The sequence below is a fragment of the Canis lupus genome, chromosome 15, assembly GCF_048164855.1.
Source record: "Canis lupus baileyi chromosome 15, mCanLup2.hap1, whole genome shotgun sequence".
NCBI lineage: Eukaryota > Metazoa > Chordata > Mammalia > Carnivora > Canidae > Canis > Canis lupus.
In genome coordinates, this window is record NC_132852.1 from 25,043,810 (window position 1) to 25,066,362 (window position 22,553).

Genomic DNA, 22,553 nt, shown 5'->3' on the forward strand with positions numbered 1-22,553 from the left:
TAATTACAAAGCTACAGTGATTAAAACAGTGTGGCACCAGTATGAAAACAGATAAATAGATCAATGGAACAGAATAGAGAGTGCAGAAATAAACTTACATATGTATGGTCAATAAATTTGCAATGAATGAGCCAAGAATATACAATGGGGAAAAAGATGGTCTCTTCAATAAATAGTGTAATTGGGAAAACTGGATAGCCACATGCAAAAGAATGAAGCTGGACTACCTTCTTTCACTGTACACAAAAATTAACTTAAGATGGATTAAAGACTTAAATGTAAGACCTGAAGCCATAAAACTCTAGGAGAAAACATAAGCCAACACTCCTTCACAAAAGTCTTGGTGATGACTTTTTTTAATCTGACTGCAAAAACAAAACAACAAAAGCAAAACTAAACAAGCAGCACTATATCAAACTAAAGAGTTTCTGCACAGCAAAGGAAACCATCAACAGAATGAAAAGATAGCCTACTGAATGGCATAAAATATTTGCAAACCATATATTGATAAGGAGGAATTATCAAAAGTATATAAAGAACTCCTACACCTCAATAACTAAAGAAATAAATAAATAACTCATTTAAAATATGAGTAGAAGATTTGAATTTTTTTTTCAAAAAAGACATGCACATGACCAATGGGTACATAAAAAGATGCTCTACTTCATTAATCATCAGGGAAATGCAAATCAAAGCCACAATGAGATATTACCTCATGCCTGTTAGAATGGCTATTATCAAAAAGAGTAGAAATAATAAGTGTTGCCAAGGATGTGGAGAAAAGGGAACCTTGTATGCAAGTTCCTCAAAATAGGTTCCTCAAAAAATTAAAAATAAAATTATCATATGATCCAGTAATTTTGCCTTGGGGTATTTATCTTAAAAAGTGAAAATGCTGGGGATCCCTGGGTGGCGCAGCGGTTTGGTGCCTGCCTTTGGCCCAGGGCGCGATCCTGGAGACCCAGGATCAAATCCCACGTCGGGCTCCCGGTGCATGGAGCCTGCTTCTCCCTCTGCCTATGTCTCTGCCTCTCTCTCTCTCTCTCTCTCTCTGTGTGACTATCATAAATAAATAAAATTTAAAAAAATATTTTAAAAAAGTGAAAATGCTAATTTAAAAAGACATATGCACCTCCATGTTCATTGAACCATTGTTTATAATAGCCAAGATATGGAAATAGCCTATCAATGATTGAATGGAGATATATATATATATATATATATATATATATATACAACTCAGCCATAAAAAAGAAAGAAATCTTGCCATTTGTGTCTACACCGATGGACCTCAAGGGCGTTATGCTAAGTGAAGTAAGTCAGACAAAGAAAGATACTGTATAGTCTCTCTTATATGTGGGATATTTTATATATATAAATTTTTCTACAGCTCTATACTGTCTCCTAGAGCTAAACTTCCTCTTGGAATAGCCCAGCAAGTATTATCAAGAACCCATATAACAGAATTCTGATCTCTATGAGATGAGGGGAGAGTGAGGGTGAAGAAGTAAACCACCACGCAGTGGTGACTCTGGACAGTCAGATGGCAGAAGGCAATGCTTTAGGGAAAAGGAAGAGATCTCAAGTATGAAGCTGTTCAGTGAGGGACATGAGGAATGACACAAACAAACATTACCTAATTTGTAATTTTGTAATCCTAGAAACAGCCCAAGTGACCCTGAAAAATCACTACCACATATTGCTGAAAACTAATATGTTTTAATTCTTTAATAAGACTACAATCCTCAATTTGCCCTTAATGGGATGTATTTTCCCTTCTCCAGGTTAACTCAAGTCCAGCCAAATGTCAGCCCATCCAATTCTCTTTGCTACCCTCTTACTCTCTCACTTCCTCCCTCCTCCAGTAGAAAGCTGAGGGCCAGGGGTTAAGGGTACAAGGGCTAGGAACAAGTGATGTTGCTGTGAGCTGTTTTTCGTGCTCCTCTTGTTGTCTAAGAATTTACTTGGTCTAGACCTTGAGAACCCATCCCTTCAGAATGCTTCCAGCCTGCCGAGCAAGATAAGTTGTAACCTTAGGTGGCAAGATACTCAAGACACTCTAGACATTGAGCTGAGAGAGTTCACTGGGCTGGAGTGCTCCAGAGAGGATATGGGGGAGAGAAAAGCCTTGAAAACTGGGAAGGGAGATCACAGACAATTCTAGGCATGGAAAACTGTTGGCAAAGTTAGAGTAGTGGGAACACACATGGCTCGATTATGAAATTGTGCAGCCTGGCCAGCTGGAGCATGGAGTTTGTGTTTGGAAGGAGAGAAAACTGGAAAAAAATAGGATGGGTCCAGACTCAGCAGGCCTAGAAGAGTGATTATAACTTTTACTAAGAATAGTAAATCTTATTAAATTAATCAGTGGTACTATCCCAGCTGCAAAGATCCAGACATCCTTATTCTAAACTCTATAGTCAGTAGTAAAGGAAAAAGAGGCAGAAATTGTGTTTTTATTTTTTTAGGGGTGGGGAGGAGCAAAGGGAGAGGAGAGAGAGAATCTCAATCAGGTTCCACACACAGCACAGAGCTAACCTAGGACTCCATCTCACAAGCTTGAGATCATGACCTGAGCCAAAAATTCCAAAATTTTTGGACCTGAGCCAAAATTAAGAGTCAGATGCTTAACTACCTGAGATACCCAGGCACCCCCAGATTTTTTTAGATGATGTACTACAATACCAGAAACCTATTAGATAATAACTACAATCACTGTTCATAAGGACTTTTAATATGTATATATTACAGGGATTAAGTAAATGAGGTTGGAAAAAAAAGTCAAAACTTTTGAGTTGTGCTTTTGCTTTTGGTGATATGTTTCTAAAAACTGAATTCTGCTTTATTATAATTCAACTATTGCTCATGATAATAAATAACAAGTTATATCATTAAGATAAAGAAGATACATGAATTTAGAGAACTAATGAAAATAGTCTCTTCTAAAGATCTCCAATTTTCAGATTTTAGAGCAAATCATCCTCCTAAGAAATGCTAACCATTTCCTAAAACTAATTAGATAAAAAGGTTTACTTTAGAATAATTATATTTTACTCTTAAATGACAAATTTGCCTGCTCTATTTCCTGCCACCATCCACCCTTTGTTTTTCTTTGAATATTTCAGTTTGCAGTGTTCTTGCATCACTGATGATCTATAGTCTTGGTGCCAGATGTGAACCACTCACTATGCATGAAACTGCAAAAGCAAAAATGCTTCCATTTCCTTTAAGCATTTTTTTTCAATTTCCAAGTTGAAATATTAAGAATGCTTACCCTGTTGCTCTTCCATGTAAATAACAAATAGTAAGAAATGTGCAAATACCAACAATTGTTTAATTCAGAGGCTGATTAAATGCTGAACAGAAGAGTGTTTTTATCTTTTCTCTCCATCTAGATACACTGGAGCTAAAGTACCACCCACTGAAACACTCAAGTAATTACTATCTCTAGATATTTTATACATATATTTAGAGCAAGTTTTCCTAAACTGTTTATGGTGACCTCTTTTTTTCCATCTCCTGCTGACACATATCATTTTAAAATATAATGAAAATAGAATACTAGAAAATAAAATTGAGAGGAAAAACACACACACACACAAAAAAATAGAAGCCCAAGTGTTTTATCATTAGATTCAACAGTCATAAAATTACTTAAGGAAGTAATTCCAACTACTTTGTCCAATTACTATAAGAAGTTTCTAAATGTTTCCTCTAGATTTCTGTGCTCATCTCTGGCCCATTCATCCAGACTCTGACCAGCCATTGGCCTCACATTGAAAAGTCTCAAAGACCAAGAAGCCCAAGACAATAGTGAGTGTGAGGAAAAATTAGGGTCAGAACCCCCTGAGTCTCCAATTCAAGATTAGGGAAGCAGTGCAGGCACCATGTTTCTAAAGTCTGTTAATGGGGGTGTTTCCTCCACAATACATACATACATACATACATACATACATACATACAATACATACAATAAATACAATAAAAAATAAAGACAAAAAAAGAAAAGGAATTTATCCAAAAGAAGCACTTGCTAACAATCTCCACTGCCCTTCATCATCTGCTTTTTTCTTCAGTAAGGAGTATGCTCAACCTTCTCTGCAGATTTTTTTTTTTTTTTTCAGGTGAAGTTTGCAGACTGCCACTTCCTGTGCAGCGTAATTTATGCAAATAAGTTCCAGCTCCCATAATTCTATTTTTCCTTTTCTCAAGGCTGTTCTTTTTTATTTTCTTCTCCTGGCTTGTATTTTTTAGCTTTTCATGCCAGTCAGAAAAGTAAGAGTTTCATATTTTTCCTATTTTTTTCTCATTTAAAATATTTGCAGAGATTTTTGGCTTACTATTTATCAGGAAGAGTGTGAAAATTATGTGTTTTTTCTGCTAATGTTAGCAAAATACCTGTTTACTTAAGTAATCATATTTTTAAGATTCCATTAGTGCCCCAGAAAGGAATATATATCCACACAAATGACATGTCCTAATATAATAGTGGAATCCAAAAGTAACCTGTCATTATTGAGTTTAAATCTTTTTATTGTTTTGGTTAATAACATGCCAATACTAATAATATTGAATGAAATTATACTAATAATCATTCAACACAGAGTTGAGTCTTTAATGATACCATTCAAATAAATTTTATTATTAATAATATCTGAAGTGCCTTATTATAAAATTCTCATACAATTTGATCCAGTAACACAGCACTGGGATATTATTTTCATATATACATTCCATACATATTCCAAGCCAGTGATCATGCTTTAAGAAGCATATTCCCTCCCTGTGAGGACATATCTCCCTGTGAAGACTTATATCTGATTCTCAAAGATTCAGAGTTTTAATGATTTGATTTTATTCTGGAATTTTCAGTGACATCAAAATTTGAACCCTGAGCCTCTATTTCCCAATTCTTTCACCTCCATATGTTCTGTAAAATGCTTACTCGTAAAATCCATTGATTTTTTTTTCACTTGGGTTGTTTCTATTTTGCTTTTTTTTATTTGTAGAAGTGCTTAATATAGATATTAACTCTCTGTTGGTTATTTATGTTGAAAATATTTCATTTTGCTCTTTTTCATCACCCCTAAAATAACCCTTATGTACCTTATAGTGAATCTCACCCCACCTTCACCCTCATCCCCAGCCTCTGACAAGCACTAAGCTAGTACTTTATCACTGTAATTGTGATTATAGAATTATCTGTAAATGGAAGAAGGTGCTGCCAATATTAACATACAGGTGTTTGTACAAACTATATTATCATTTCTTTTGAGTAATACCTGAGTAGATTTAGTTGGTAAGGGTATGTTTTAACTTTACAAGAAACTTACAAACTTTCAAATTGATTAAACCATTTTACATTCCCACCAGCAATATATAAGATCTTACCCAACACTTGATATGGTTAGTCTTTTTAGTTTCAGTGTGTAGTAGTAACGCAATGTGATTTTATTTTCCATTTCCCTAATGACTAATGAGATTGGATATCTTCATGTACTTATTAGCCATTCATATACCTCCTTTTGTAAAGTGTCATTTCAAAATTTTTGTCCATTTGTTAAAATCTTATTGTCTTTTTATTAAATTAAATTATAGGGCTTTTTCTATACTAGTAATTATATATATTCTGGATATATTTTCTCCTAGTCAGTGACTTGACTTTTTCTTTCCTGTGCAGCTTTTTTAAGAGGATAAAGGAGTTTTTTAATTCCAATTTATCCATTTTTTAAAATGATTGATGTTTAATGGATTCTAAGAAAGCTTTACCTAACTAAGGCCACCAAATTTCTTGTATAACTCTTATAGTTTTATTCTTAAATTACTACTATGGTTCATGGTTCATTTAGAGTTAGTTTGCTTAATGTGTGAGGTAAGAGCTAAGGTTCCTATTTTTTCCATATGGCATCCAATTGTCCCAGTACTATTTGTTGAAAAAAGATTATTCGCCCCCATTGGTTTACCTTGCCATCTTTATCAAAAATCAACTGAACATGTTGTATGGCCTATTTCTGAAATCTTTATTCTGTTCCATTGGTCTATATGCCTATCCTTAAATCTGCATCATCCTGTTTTAATTACTGTAGATTTATAAGTCTTGAAGTCAGGACGTGTAAATCCTCCAACACTGCATCTCTTTCTCAAAAAAATTTTGGTTCATTTAGGGCCTTTATATTTCCATATTAATTTTAGAAAGAGCTTGTCAGTTAAAAAAAGAAACTTCTAGAATTTTGATTGGTATTGTTTTATAGATTAGTATGAGAAGACTTCACATCCTAACAATATTGACTCTTTAAATCCATGAACATGGTATAAGTCTCTATTTATTTAGGCATTTAGTTTCTTTTAGTAATGTTTTATAAAGCATTCAGTGTATAAATTTAGGTATACATATTTGTTAAATATATCTCTAAGTATTTCATATTTTTTGATCATGTTGTAAATGAGACTTACTAATTGTTCATTGCTAGTAGGTGGAAATACATTTGATTTTTTTTATATTAACCTTAAATCCTGTTAAATTCACTTTTTATTTCTAGTTAATCTGACTAGAAATTAATCAACTTCATTGATCTTTCCAAAGAATCATCTTTTAATTTCTATTGTTTATTTTCAATTTCAGTTATTTCTACTCTTATCTTTATTTCCTTTCTCCTGCTGGCAGTTCCAGAGCTGCTGTTATTCTAAGACTAATTTAGTCCTCCTAGAAAAGAATAACCCTTCTAGGGATTTCTACCTTAGGCCCCGTATTACGTGAGGTCTCATCATGCTGACTGGTGGAACAGAAACTAATCCCAGCCCTGTGTGAGCTTTAGGATGTTATCTGCTCATTGACTTCCAATATTTTTTCCCCAAGTTTTGGGAAAATTCCTTCCACATCTGTGCAGATCAGTATTCAGTAAAAGCCTGGGGAGACTTCTCTGCAAATTTGCAGAGCTTACAATGTTGCTCTTTTTTCTTTGGCACTCTGACTTGCAAATTCTAGCTGCCTCAGTCTCCATAAACTCTGATGTCTATCACCTCAAGTTATGTTTGATTTTCATCTTTCTACTCTGTGGCCAGAAAATAAGGCAGTAAGCTGCAGCAATGGTAAGCTCATCTTTTCTCTCTCTCTCTCTCTCTCTCTCTCTCTCTCTCTCTTCCAGAAATCACAGTCTGGCATTACCTATTATGCAATTTCTGAAAAACATTGTCTTATATTTTGTGTGTGGGGGGGGGGGTGGTAGTGGTGGTGGTATACCATCAGGATCACTTCATGGACAAAAACTAATGCAACCTGTAAAATAACTTTTTATGAAAACATTCAAACCTGTTACTACTGGCAGTGTTTTGGGGATCTTTTAATAAATAACTTTTATTAATAATATGGCTGAAAAGGTATAATCAATAGGTTGTATTAACACAGAAAATATATTTGTGTTCCTCTTTGGTCTGATTTCGGAATTATCCCTGAATGCATATGCTTGAATATACCATTAAGTCATTAACCCAAATTGCTTTTGATTTTATTATTAGTATAGCATATTATTAGAGGCTATTGATAATTGTTAAGATCCAGAAGATAATCACCATGTGGCATTCTTTATAGAGATGTGGCAGTGAGTTTACATGAAGGTAAAATAAAGCATTTGAATTTTTTTTTTCTTAGAAGGAAGTCTTATAACTCAGAATCAGTAAGAGGTTGATTTTTTTTGCAATGTCAATATAAAGACACATATAAAACTAGTATGAGCTGAAATAAATGCAATTTAAAAGCAATTCAAGTGATGCCTGGGTGACTTAGTGGTTGAGCACCTGCCTTCAGCCTGGGGCGTGATCCTGGAGTACTGGGATCGAGTCCCACATCGGGCTCCCTGCATGGAGCCTGATTCTCTCTTTGCCTATGTCTCTGCCTCTCTCTCTGTCTCTCATGAATAAATAAATAAATAAAATCTTTAAAAAATAAAGAAAATAAAAGCAATTCAAGTAATCATAATATACTCTAATTCTTGGTAAGCAGAGAAATTACATTACTGTAATTCTATGTCATAATGTTGGACTCCTTTAATTCATAATACACTGGAATTTTATACTGTGAAGAATAAACAATAGGAGAATAGAATGACAAAAGGAAGAATAAAAGGAATAAAAGAATATGAAGAATACAAGCAAGGAAATGTCCTTGCTAAATATCTTCCTAAAGTTTTAACTGTGTCTAAAATTTATTTTACCAGTAGATATTCTATCCTTTGTTAGACAATATAAATTTTAGATATATTATTTCTTTGTACTTGTATTGGTGATGTATCCTTATTGATTTTGCTATAGAATTAAAAATATTTTAACCTTCTGAAATCATGACACAGAAAAAAATCTGAAATCATTACATTAAAAAAATTCTGAGAGCATCACTACTTCCTCTTCCCATTCTCTAGTACTTTTTCTTTCCTGTCTTTCTTGCCAAAATTACTAGTATAGCCAACTAGAGCCAAGTGGTCAACAAAAAATAGAAAGGAAGTAATTGAGAGAGTAAACCAAAACAAACAAATGAACAACTCCAAGGAAACATATTCGAAGCAACTTGAAAATAGCTTGAGGAAAGTATACAGAGGGACAATTAATTTACTAATAGGTAAGAGTCTATGGGCATACTTTTTAGAAGAGGAAAGAGACCCCTACCCCAGTGGAGCTGTTTAACTTTTTTGTTCCACTTCAGCAGGACAGGTCCCATCCTGTGTGAATCTGTATACTTTACTTCCATCTCTCCTTCCATACCAGAATCAGGGATCTACTCAATCCCCTTTTTAGCAATTGTGAAAATGCTGTCCTAAGATCACAAAGCTATTAAGGGGCAGGACTGAAATAAGGTCTGTCTCTGCCTTAGTCTATTTGGACTGCTTTAACAGAATGCCATAGACTGGGTGACATAAACAGCAGAAATCTTCTTTCCCAGTCTAGAGGCTGTGAAGCCAAAGATCAAGGTGCCAGCAGATGTGGTGTCTGGTGAGGATTTACTTCATGGTTCATAGACACCATCTCCTTGCTGAACCCTCACATGGAGAAGGGGCAAGGACTACCCCAGGTTCTCTTTTATAGGGCACTAATCCCATTCATGATGGCTCACCTCTCATGACCTAATCACCTCCTAAAGGCCCCACCTTCTAATACCATCACATTGGGGATTAGGTTTCAACATGAGTTTGGAGACAAACACATTCAGTATATAGCATATAGCAGTTTCCTTTCTCACAGGTAAGGTGACTTTTCTCAGCCCAGGTGAAGAAATTTATTTCAGAAAGCATAGTTAGTAGTGAGATTCAGTAGTTAAAAATGAAAGAAGGTACTATTGTGTTAGTCAGAACATTTTTCTTTCCTCATATTCACTTCTTGTTTTATTATACCCTTGCCCCTTACACATTTATTCAACAGTATTCCCCCAACAGATTGATTTTACTCTGAAAGATAGTGTATATATTTGATACATATCAGGAGTTGTAGAGAAATAGTTTCTGAACATCTTTGATTGCTAATCCCATTAGCAATCTTTGATTGCTAATCCCATTAGTTTCTGATATATACATTTATTTATAAATACACATACATTTACTTATAAATTTTATCCATAAATCACTGTGCTCTGTATATTAGAAAAAAGAGAAAGTTCAAAGAGCTAAGTAAATAGACATAGATTCTAAGATTTTCTTCTTGCCTTCCAAGGCAATCTCCACAAATGGAGATTGGAGATAACCAATTTGAAGAACTGTCATTGTGATCTATTGGTCTACCAAGCATTAATAGATATCTAACTGATGGTGCAAACAACCTTACCTTGAACCCTTTGGTTGAAAATACTTAACAATTTATCACAGAGGAGATTCTCAACCAAACTGAATGTAATCCTAAGGGTTCCAATTGTAGGAGCAAATTAACAAAATTGCCACTCGCACCAGAGCAAATGTACTCAAGACGGTCATGTTAAATAAACAAAATTCAAAATGAAAACAGAGATTGGCAGCATGTAACCCATATGCTAGGTGTTATTCATTGGGAAAAATAGAAACCATCTATATAGTCCTCAGAGTTACCAAACTTTCATACTACAAATTTCGTCATGGGCTTTTGGATACCTAGATACATAATGGAAAACTCCTTTTGTGGAGTTACAGCCCTTTAGGCAGACCTATTATGCCAGGGTAGGCACTGTCATTCACTTAACCTGTTGTGCTGTTGCAGGGGCTAGGTCTCTCACAGGACTTAACCAAATGGGGTTTTAATAGTTTCCTTCCTGTTCCAAAGACCCAGATCTAAGCATGGCATTGACTCTTAATAAACATTTCATTTCCCATCATTAGTCATACTATTTCGAGAGAACCTACTAGCTAGCACTTTGGGTAATCCTAATGTTCTAAGTACTCCAAAGGAAGCTTAAATGAGTTGTATCAGCAAATAAGAGTGGCCATAAGACCACAGGCTTAGAAAAGAAGGAGTCCCTAACATTAGATCAAAGTGTATGGGACCTAGAAACATTATAACATTAAAATTTTTGCTTGCATTAAGAAAATTAAAAACTATAAATTAGACAAAATTAGATAAAAACTCTAATACATTATCAAAATGGGATGGTTTTCTTAGATGGACAATATTAGGGACATACTTGCATGAAAGTCTCTACCTTAATATACAAACAAGAGTCCCCCAGGTCAAAGAGCAGCTCCACCAATGGCTGAAACTAGCTTTTTATCACAAGAAAAAGGAACTAAGAAGCAATCAACGCATAATGTTGCTATCCTCATTTCTTTTATAATTCCCAGCAGGATCTTGAAAAAAATCAATAAACTTCTCATATTCCCACTCTCCCCATCTGCCAAATTGAGATAACATTAACTATGATATACAATCCTCACCTCTCAGTCAGAAGAGACTTGGATTATTTGAAATTTGTAGAAATAAAACTTGAGGGATTATTCTATAAATGGTGAATTTTGAAAAGCACTTCTGCGTGGAATATTTCTTCTACTACAGAACAAAAACAAAAAATAAAAATAATTTAAAATTGGCAGTGTATTAGATGGTTTTTACATCATACCAATGATATGTGGCTGAGACTCATTTATAAGGAGTCGAAACATCTTCACAATGAAATTTGATGTAATGAGTTTTTAGAAATGAGGAGTCAAGTTGCCACCCCTACTTTGGAATATGGTTAAATCAATAATTAAAGCCCACCTTGCGGGCAGCCCCGGTGGTGCAGCGGTTTAGCGCTGCCTGGAGCCCAGGATGTGGTCCTGGAGACCAGGGATCAGGTCCCACATCAGGCTCCTTGCATGGAGCCTGCTTCTCCCTCTGCCTGTGTCTCTGCCTCTCTTGCTCTCTGTGTTTCTCATGAATAAATAAATAAATAAATAAATAAATCTTTAAATAAATAAAGCCCACCTTGCTTGAAAATATATAGCTGTGCTCCACTTCTCTGAGGTATAAAAGTTACATTTATGCTGGTAAGTTTCCTTTTGTGTGTGTGTGTATATATATATATACACACACACACACCTCTTAGGAGGTTAGGTCTATGGACTGTTCTATCAAATGGAACCTGTGCTTAGAATAAGTAGGCTTTCACTGCTGAGATGAGCTACAGTGAAATACTAGGAGGATTTTTTTCGAAAGAGCATGTCACAGAGGAGAAGGAGGGTATTTTAGAACACTTTGGAGATCAGACTTGAGTACCCTATTATTAAACAGTATGTGTTGACTAGGCCTTGGTTATCTTGACTCACTGCCCTTCAATTTTCATAGCTGGGATCATCTAAAACCCATCTGAGACTCAGGCTTCTTCCACACCATGGGCCCAGTGGCCATTTTATTTGACTAAGATTAAAGAGCTTTGGCCTGTAGCTTAGTATCAGCTGAGCGCACATAAGCCCTAATGGGTCATTATCATCACTGTCATTAATTTATGAGCAATCAAGTTGATCGGGAGGCTAATGAGCTTTGAATGCAGACAGCCCTGGGTATGAATCCTAGGTCTGCCATTTACTCTCTGAACGTTCTCACACCTCTTCTTTCTGCCCTCCAGTTTCCTCATCTCTAAAGAGGAAATAATAACACCTCTAAGGGTCTATCTATCTACATGTCATAGGTATTCAACAAATGCTGTTTCCCTTTATTGCTCCCTTTCTTTTCTGTGTTTAGGTATAAAAAGACTTCATGCCATTACAGCCAGTCACTTTGCATGACTCATACAATCAGTTATTGATATTCATGCTGGGAATGGTTTTATGTTGTAAATCTAGACTGGAAATTTAGGTGAGGTTGGTGTTTAAGAGGAGCTAGGAATCCAAGCTACCTTTTCCTTCTTGGTGCTCCTATAACGCTTTGTACACACTTCTATCATAGAACATGTGACACTATTTTGAAATGATTTGTGGTCAGTGGGATTTCTCCTCAAAGACAGAGTCAATGTCTTATTCATCCTCAACTTTTCCACACCTAGCTCAGAGTATATAGTTCACTACTTGTGCTATGGTTACTTCATGCTGTTCCTCTACAAACCAGACCTGCCTTGGTCAACCTGACCAGAAAATGAGTCAACCTGTTTCAAGATGCCCAGACCTCTTTGAAGGAGAAACACATACGTGCACACATGCACATGCACACACAGATACATGCACACACAGACTTTTGGTACTTTGGCAGTCCAATTTTTTGAGATTTTTTTTTTTTTTAATGGAGAGGTTTGCCTCGGAAATGGCTCCCTCGGGCACCGAGGTCTACATACCTCAGTTAGTACTTGTTGCCTCCTGATCTATGACCACCCCAGTGATAAGGCAAAGAAGACAATATTGATCAAGACACACATTTTCAGTTGGAGAGACTCATGAGCTTTAATAATTTGGGAACAACATGGTTGAAAACACCTGGGTTACTAATAAGCAGTGCCACTAGTGTTCTAACTTGTGAGCACAATCACGCTATTATAATGATCATCCTTTGTATAATTAAGTTGTCAAAGCTGATGGGAAAGAGGTTGCAAGCTGTAGAAATTTGGAGACTCTGGAGATCAGTGTGGGTTGAAAATGATTTCATGTATAAAAATAATTATGTTAATAATTAGTACTCACATGGTACCTTGCAATTTACAAAGTGCTTTTACAGCATTTTCTAATTTTGCAAAGGTTATGAACTAGCCCTTAGATAGTATGTGATGCCAACAGTAGGCCGCCATGCCAAACCTTGAAAGTTAAAAGATGGCATTTAGGGGATAGTGAGAGGGAAGAGGAGCAATGCTGCACTACAAAGCAGAAAATCAGCCAAATTCATTGGCAAAGAAATAGATTTACTCGGCATTTTAGAAAGTCGAAAACAGATCTTGTAAAAGAAGCAGTTGGCCCATATTTTGATTTCACGGTGCTCGGCAGTTTTATTCTTTGGGGCAGAGTTTTGGGTGTGCAATTATAACGATGACGTTGGCTTCGTTGGAGCTGAAAGATTCCGAAAACCGGGGGACATGTGGACCTTCTTTAGAGGCAAAACCTAGAAATGTTTGATTAAACCACTTAAAGCAGGTAGAAGCGTAGTTAGAAGGGAGACAGGAGGAGGTGACTAATGTTTCCTTTAAAACCCAACATCCATTTCCTAGAGAGAATCCAGACAGATCTGCAGGATGCGCACTGCAGCCCTACCTTCCCTCCCTCCCCCGCAACCAAAGGTTGAACGCTGGAGGTCAGAAACAGCCTCCTCTACAACCGCGAGGCAATAAAACCCCAAGACGAGTGGGTCACATGCAAACGTGGATGCGAACTCACCTCCCTGCCGCCCCTCGCGTCCCGTCCCCCCCTCCCCCGCCCGCGGCTCTGCTTTCCCCCGGGAATGCCAGGTGGAGCTGGATCGCCCGGCCAGGAGGCAGGTAGTAGAGAGGCGGGCGGCCGCGCCTGCACCGAGCCCAGTCGCTGGCGCCCGCGGGGAGCCGCAGCCGCCCCCCTCGAGCCTCGGAGGCCGCCGGAGCGAGCGCGCGAGCGTGCCGCGGGCCCGCCTGCGAGCCCTTCCAGATGGGGCCGCCGCGCGCGCCTGGCCGCGCTCCAGGAGGCCGCCCGCAGTCGGCGCTCCCCGGCCGGGCCGCAGCGCGAGCCGCGGGGCCGGCGTCCTGAGGGCGCACGGCGGTGCGCGCCCTGCCCCGGGCCCGCCGAGGGCGCCCGCAGCCCGAGCCCCAGCCCCAGCCCCAGCCCCAGCCCAGCCCGACGGGGGCCCCGGGGCGCGCGGCATGGCCCGGCCCCCGAGAGCCCCTCTCCGGAGGTCCTTCAGCGACCACATCCGAGACTCCACCGCTAGGGCCCTGGATGCGATTTGGAAAAACACCAGGGACAGAAGGCTGGCAGGTGAGGGGCGAGCGGGGGCGCGAGGGGGGCGTGCGGCACGGCAAGCCATCCAGGGCCCAGCCGCAGGTACCAGCTCCGGTGACTCAGGGGCTCACGGGCTGCAGAAAAGTTCGTCACTGTCACGCCAGTGCTTTCCAGCTTTCCATCTCCCTTCCTCTGCTATTTCACGTCGCTGGGATGGTTGTGGGTTTTTTTTTTTTTTTTTTTTTTTCTCTAATGCCTCTCTGGTTTCTGGCCTGCTTATTTCTAGATAAGGTTTTATGGGAGGTGTGTGTGTGTGAGTGTGTGTGTTGTTCTTTTTTTTTTTTTTTTTAACCTTGAAAAGAAAAGCAAGGTCCTTTTGAGTGTCAGGAAATCATTGGCGATGAGCAGCTGCAGCGGGAAGCACCGAGCTCTGTAGCCCTGGTGGGGTCCCCCGTGGGGCTGGTGTGGCCCCAGGTGGCCTGGTCTCTGCAGGAGAGCAGCCTGGAAGGTCTGTGTGTCAGTGGAGTAATCTGCGCTGCTGCCCGGGCGAAAGCCTGCTGGTATTTCCTCTGGCAGCCTGGAGCTGCTCTGAGTTCCAAGAGGGTGTCAGGTATGCTGGAGGCAGGCGTTTGAAATATAATAAAACATAAATACAGTGGTGCAATTCAGATGTGCTAGGGCTCGTGTGACATTGCAACCAAATGGCAGATGGTGTTTCAAGGGGGACACTAAAGAAACAAGGACTTCTGCTTTGGTCCTGGTATTAAGAGTATGAATTGATAGAAAAAGCAGCTAGCAATAAAATAATCTCTCTGAATTCTAGAAACGTATCCTACTCCCGTTTCATGGCTCCTCCTTGTTGGCTCTGCAAGTCCCTGTATTTATGTCATCTACGTGAATCGGTCAGAGATGATATTTTCTTAACCTTTTTGGTTAATCCAGTAGTTTTTCATACTCGCTGTGAAGTTCTGAATTGTTAAAAATATTACACGTGGCCTCCAAGTGTCAACAGATTTCTGTGCTGTATGTTCTTGATAAAAGGTCCTTTGACTTTCACATCACAGTCCTGACGTGACTTGAAGAGAAATTTAAGGGTTGTGATTGTGATAACCGATTATGAAGATAACATGCTAGTTATATTCGCTTGTGAGGCTGTAAGCTTGTCCTTAATGCTCATGAAAATCTTTCTGTTTGTTAAACTAAACAATATTGCCCAATACAGGGCAGGGTAAACAATGTCAAGTCTAATCATAAAGTAGGGGAGACAGGGCAAAATATTTTAAACTTAGCCATTTTATTATGGTTTCAAAATAAATATGATACCTTAAAGAAATCCAACTTTCTGGTAAGTTTTTTTTTTTTAAGCTGTATTATCTAGTGATAACAGTTTGCAATTGGCCAGAGGAAGTTTAAGAAATAAGATATAGGACTATAAAATCTACAACTATAACTGGTTGGCTCTTTAAAAAAAAAAAAAAAGTAGATCTTTCATTGCTGTCTTCTTTGACAGATCCATTGTCACAAGTGGAAAGGTTCCACAAATAACATCTTATTAAAGACAACACAAAAATATCTTGTGGTTTGGTGTTTCAACTCAAGAGTAAGACTAAATCAAACACTCCTGCCTCCCAAGGTTCCCCTTATATTTTCATAAAGGATGAGATTTTGATAGCTGTTGACCTCCTAGAATAAGGATATTATCCCTGGAAAGTCACTTCCTCCGTCTTGTCATTTGTCTGCATGTGTGTATGTATCTATACACACACACACACACACACACATCCATACATAGAGTGTATATGGGCTCAAAAATGTAGCAGCGAATGAAAAACACTTAAAAGTAGTTACTTTTTATGTATGATGAAAATTAAACATTTCCACAGCTCTAACAGCAAATAGAAATTTACCTGCTCCAGGTCTGCTGAAGAAAGAAATTCTTTATATTGCCCAGCTTTCCTAAGATGAATATGACCTATTAGGTAATTCACACAGTAGAGAATCCAGGTACTATACTTGAAAAGAAAGAATTTTGGCTTCTACAACTGACTGATTACTGCGGAATTGGACCCTTTTCATGCCTCCCCTGTGCTTGGCACATGGCTCATAGCTCAATCAGTGTTTGTCAGATGGAGACCAATTTGGTGCACATCCAGAGCTCAAGAGCACTTACTTTTCTCCTTCCCCACAAACTTCTCTGTACTCGAACTTCCTCCTGACCAAAGGCTAACTAAAAGCTGTGAATTATCCACAAAAAGTCACTTCTCTAAACATCAGATACAATCTTTGTTATACATCGTACCCCTTTGCCCTCTGTTGCAGATTGGAGGGCAGTAGAAAGTCCAAATCTCCTGCTTCACTTGATGTTGTGAAATTAATGAAGTGACAGATAAATAAGTGTTTTGAAGCCTCTGAGGAAATACTTCTTTTTAATAGTACCTGAAATGGTATTTTCATGATGACCATTACTTTGATGACTTTCATCAAATCTCTCAAAAACTAACTTGAGATTGCAGTTTCTTCCAGAGGTTTAACATGTTTGGCCATGGGCCAAAGTTTTAGGTTTCCTTGTTGGGTATTTTCTCTCTCAATCAATCAATTTCACTGGCTCTCCGTGTGTGTGTGTGTGTGTGTGTGTGTGTCCCTCTGTGTCTCTCCCACACATGCAAATACACACACTCTCCATAACACAACTGTCCCTAGTTCTTCTACCCCAAATGATGTCATGTATGAAAACCATCACTTATATTTCCTTACCTTAAAATCCCTTACATATAAAACAAGGAGTCTGCCTATTATTTTCAAGGATCCCTATCCTTATGTAAACAAAATACAGAATTGCTGCTAGGAAAAGACCTTCAAGCTGTAAGGAGTGATGGAACAGACTGTCTTAATTGTATCCTCCTTTACATGGAATTGCCTTTCTCTGTCCAACCACAACCCACAGGGTTTCCTTTACTCCTTTTCTCTCTCTCTCTGACCATTATTCCCAAACCCATAGGTACACAGTCTCTCTCCTAAAAGCAGGAGATGGGGCCTCATCTTCTGGTGACTCAGCTGGCTAAGCATCTGACTCTTGGTTTTGGCTCAGGTCATGATCTCAAGGTCTTGGGAGTGAGCCCTGTGTTGGGCTCTGTGCTCAGCAGGGAGTCTGCTTGAGATTCTCTCCCTCCCTCTTCCTCTGCTCTTCCCCCCAAAAAATAAAAATAAAATAAATCTTAAAAAAATAAAAGCAGAGAATGGCATCTAGTTTTCAGGAAATTACAACTTTGAGGTTAACAGTGGGTGATGGAAAAGGTAGATAGCCCTACTCTGGACGAATTGTCCATCCATCATGAACCTCTTCCTTGCCCCTCACAGCTCCTCTCCTCCCTCCTCCCTCCCCTTGGGTACACAACTCCTAGGCTTTGGGGTGTATTTCAGTCGTGAAAACCTGTTACCATTATAATACTCTTAAATAGGGCTTCTTAGCCTTTTTTGTGCTAATGGATCTTTTTAGCATTCTGGTGAAGCCTGCAGATCATTTTTCAGAATAATATTTTGTGATGTATAAATAAAATACATAGAATTATGAAGGAAATCAATTATAGTGCAATATAGTTATCAAGGTATTCCAAACACAAAATTGTGGTATAGTAATAGAAAATGAATGAGATTACATAATAGACTCTGATGTTTAAAATATAGGGAAATAAATATAAGTTAAATATTTTGTAAAGATACTAGTGTACAGATGGTTATTGTTAGCTAGAATAAGAGCATTAAACTCTACAATAGTCTTTGATTCATCTCCTTGTCACTAACCATTATAGATAGAACACTGGGGAGCAGCATCCATATCTAGGTCAGCAATGTGCAAACTTTCAACTTTACTGTTCGGTGGCTGAATGGGGCCAGCAGTGACGTCATGTGAACATCTGTGGATGTCCATTGCACAAAACCCACAATCACGTGTGATCTGGAGCAAGTTTGTTAACCACCAAAACTGTGGAGTAGGAATGAGTATAAATGATATTTTGTGATATTTTCATCAACTGTGTCTGATATGTGAAAGTCTGGTTTCTGTTGGTGACAAGTCACAGGGACAGCTAATACCATTGTGCATGAGATGAGGGGAGTTGACAGTTTGTCCACATTCATAATTTAAAGAAATGGTAAATTCCAATTAGAGTTTCATGCAAATAAAATATGAAATTTGTCTTCATCCAAGTTCCTAGGCACTCTGAATTCTACTTGTAGACCCTAGATTCAGAATCCCTGCAGCGGTTTAGCACCACCTGCAGCCCAGGGTATGATCCTAGAGACCCGGGATCGAGTCCCACGTCAGGCTCCGTGCATGGAGCCTGCTTCTCCCTCTGCCTGTGTCTCTGCCTCTCTCTCTCTCTCTGTATCTCTCTCTCTCTGTCTCTCATGAATAAATAGATAAAATCTTAAAAAAAAAAAAGAAAAGAATCCTTGCTTTATCCGTATTGTAACTTCCAAGTACTTCTAGTTAGACATTCTCATAGACTGGGATGTTGGGCTCTCCTATGTGAGATGGCTGGAATACATTGATGTATGTCCAACAAAGCTCTGCAATCAAGTTTGGACTGATGTGCCAATAAGACTGCCGCTAAGGAAAAATAAGAGACACTAACATTCAGACTGGAGAGAGAGAGGCTAAAAGAAAGACAAAACTCCCAACTACACACATGTACAATAGCTTTCACCAGTTTGCAAAGTGGAAAAGATAAATAAACCAAAAAGAAATTAAATATCAGCCTTTATTTAATGGCATCCAATAAGGTAAGAACAGCTTATACAGCGTAAGCCACATTGGTTGTTTAAAAAGTGTTCAATCTAGTCTGTAAGAGAAATATGACATGTGAGGGAATAAAAATGTAAAAGCCTCAGCCTGTTGTGGGGCATGTGTCACTACTTCCAAGGCTAAACATTTTAAACAAGGAAGAAAACTGAATTGTCTATGAAGAAGGTGGGAAAATTTAGACAAATCTCAATCCAAGTGAGATTCAATGGACATAGAATAAATTCAGGTATCTACACTAGGTTGGATCCCATGGGGTATTCTGTTGAGTGTTCAGTATCTTGTCTTTTGTGAAATAAAGTTTTACATTTCAGCTGACCAGGTCTCCAATTCACCAGCAAAACGAATGTTTGACATGCTCTGTAGTACTTTGGCTCTCAATTCAATGGGGCATCAGGAATTCTGGCCCACTTCCCATGATGAGAAACCACAAACACTGACTTCTGTGAACTGTCTTCTGCTCATTGGTTCACAGTGAAAAGCAAGTAAGGGCATATATAATGCCTTTTAACCAAGAATGATGTATGCCTCAAAGTATGCAGGCTCCTCCAGTAAACAAAGACTTCCCTGGGTGTATGCAATACTATGTAACATTTTAAAGGGTCTGAGAGACCACCATTAACGTGCTTCATGAGACCCTGTCACATTTCTGGAGGGTAGATGTAGCATGTATCTATTAAAATAGATATTACTCTTTTAATAAAAGAGAAGTGTGTTGATGTCGAGGTCAGCTTTGATGAGAAAAAACATAATATATTGGCTAGGAGAGCTGACTATGACATCAGACTTCCGGGTTGGCTCTTGCACTGGATAGCTTTGGGCAAGTCAGTCTGTTTCTTACCAATATAAAGAGGATGAACATAGATAGTACTTATGTCATAAAATTGTTTCAAAGTTTAAATGAGTAGAGTACTTAGAAGAGTCAGTGGCATATAGTTAAGTACTTCATCAGTTTGGTTATTATAACGCTTCTTTTCTTTTCCCTGTGCCCTAAATCCATAGAAGCTTCACCCTACTAGCATGATACCGCTATAATTTGTCTAAGTCTATTGGGTGAAAGTAGTTCAACCAATCCAAAAATAGAAAATAAAAGATAAAATATCAATGCCAAATGGAATTTATTTCCGTACCTCTGGAAGGAAAAAAAAAGAAAAAAAAAGAAAAGAAAAAGTCTAATGAAGGTGACTTCTGTGAAGACCTTGTTGAATTCCAAAATGAGATGACTGGTGAAAATAACTGTTTTTACACATCGGTGAAGAAATCAGCCCTTGCATGTGACTTTGTCAAACTGCATATACAATATCTGAACGTCTCCCCAAGCGAGTTGGAACCTGCTTTGAAAATTGCTATATAGATGGAGCCAAACATGGAAAAGATCAACAACACAAGCAGGCTGGGGTTTCAAGCACGTGGCGCAGCTGTGGTATGGGAAAAAAGTATGCTAAATGTCAGGGCTGCCACTTGAAAGGGATATTTGGCCACCTCCCTTTCTGGAGCAAAACTTCTATGACTTTCTTCATTTAAAATAGTATGTGTAAAGCATCTGCAAATTTTGCCAAAGGTCCGTATAATTATAATAACAAAACGTGTCCAAGGTCAAAGGCATGGTAGAAGGGATATATTAATTAGTCACAGGTATGCTTAAGGATCTGAAGCTAAATAATAAAGTCAAAACTTGACCTAAAGGAATACTCTACTGCAAGTTCTCTATTTAAGAGGAATTAATTAAGGTATAGATTGAAGTTACACTTGTTATTGTATATGTTCTCCAATTTCTGATTATAGTCACTTTCTTTTAATAATAATTTATCATTCTTGTTTATTGAGGTATAGCTGATACACATTGTTTCATTAGTGTCAGGTGTATAATATAGCAATTCAGTAGCCCTATGTGTTAAGCTGTGCACAAGTGTGACTACTGTCTGTCCCCATACAATGCTGTTATAGTACCATTGACTATACTCTCTATGCTGTACCTTTTCTCCCCATGACTTATTTATTCCATAACTGGAAGCTCCCCTTCACCTATTTTGCCCATCCCTGTGCCCCTGCCCCTCTGGCAGCCATCAGATTCTTCTCAGTATTTATGGGTCTATTTCTGTTTTTTATTTGTTTATTCATTTGTTTTGTTTTTTTAGATTCCATATATAAAAGAAATCATATAGTATTTGTCTTTCTTTGACTTATTTCAATTAGCATAATACCATCCTATTCATATTTTCTCGGTTGGCAAGATCTTATCCTTTTTTTATGGCTAAGTAATATTTCATTATAGATATAATAAATATCACTTTATAAAATTATATATATATATATTTGCCACTTTTCTTTATCCATTTATATATGACTGGACACTTGGGTTACTCCCATATCTTAGCTATTGTAAATAATGCTGCAGTAAACATAGAGGATCATTTGTCTTTTCAAATTAGTGTTTTAATTTTCTTCGGATAAATAGCAATGTAATTACTGGATAAATACCAGTGTAGTTACTGGATCATATGGTATTTCTACATTTAATTTTTGAGGACTCTCCATACTGTTTTCTATAGTGGCTGCACAGATTTACATTCCCACCAATAATGCATGAAAGTTCTCTTTTCTCCACATTCTCACCAAATATATTTCTTGTCTTTTTGATACCAGCCATTCTAACAGGTGTGAGGTGATATCTCATTGTGGCTTTGAATTGCATTTCCCTGGTGATTAGTGATGTTGAACATCTTTTCACGTACCTGTTGGCCTTCTCTGTGTCTTCTGTAATCTGTCATTCTTGAAGGAAGAGGGTATACCATCCAGAAGGTTCATGCTGGAATTGTTTGTGAGTGATAGTGATGATGAGTTTGCACTTTTCCTTCTGTGCTCTTTCCTTATTGCTTGTGAACAACTTGTGATACTTTTGAAGAATTTGCTTGGAATTATTGATGAAGACTTAACTAAAGTTAACTGAAGACCAAAGTGATCTATCCCCTTAATCATTAAATTCATGACTGTAGTGCTACTATTGCACTTATCAGGCACAGCTAAAGATTGAGCACAGAATATGAACTAAATGTGGCACTTGGCAGTAGGTGGTCATTACCATTTGGATGCATTCTTTATGACAAATACTATAATGACAGTAATTAAGTTGTCATTTGAGTGCCTACTAAGTGCCAAAACCTAGGCTGAGAGCTCTAAAGAATTTTCTCGTTTAATCTTTAAAATAATCCTGTGAGGTATACACCACTATTTTTATTCCCATTTACATATTTTTGGTAATACCTTAAAAACCTATTAGTGAGTATCCATGGACAAAAATGCAAATCTGTCAGTCATTATTAATTAACCTCACAAAGATTTATCGAAAGCCTATTGTATGCAAAACAGTGTGCTAGATAATGGTTAACAAACAAGGAAGACGCAGTCCTTGCCTGCCAGCCATGAATATCACACCT

General features: G+C 37.9%; 1 protein-coding gene across 11 annotated transcripts in view; it reads left to right on the forward strand.

Annotated features, from left to right (window-relative positions):
- The window catches only part of DLC1 (DLC1 Rho GTPase activating protein), a 493,356-nt gene that overhangs the window by 302,425 nt on the left and 168,378 nt on the right, over positions 1-22,553 (forward strand). The window contains exon 1 of one of the 11 annotated variants that reach the window (XM_072776237.1): positions 14,213-14,351. The exons of the other annotated variants lie outside the window; for them this stretch is intronic. Within the exon in view, the coding sequence (XP_072632338.1) occupies positions 14,237-14,351 (115 nt within the window). The 5' untranslated portion in view covers positions 14,213-14,236. Of the gene's footprint in view, positions 1-14,212; positions 14,352-22,553 lie in introns of those variants that run through there. 11 annotated transcript variants of the gene reach the window in all.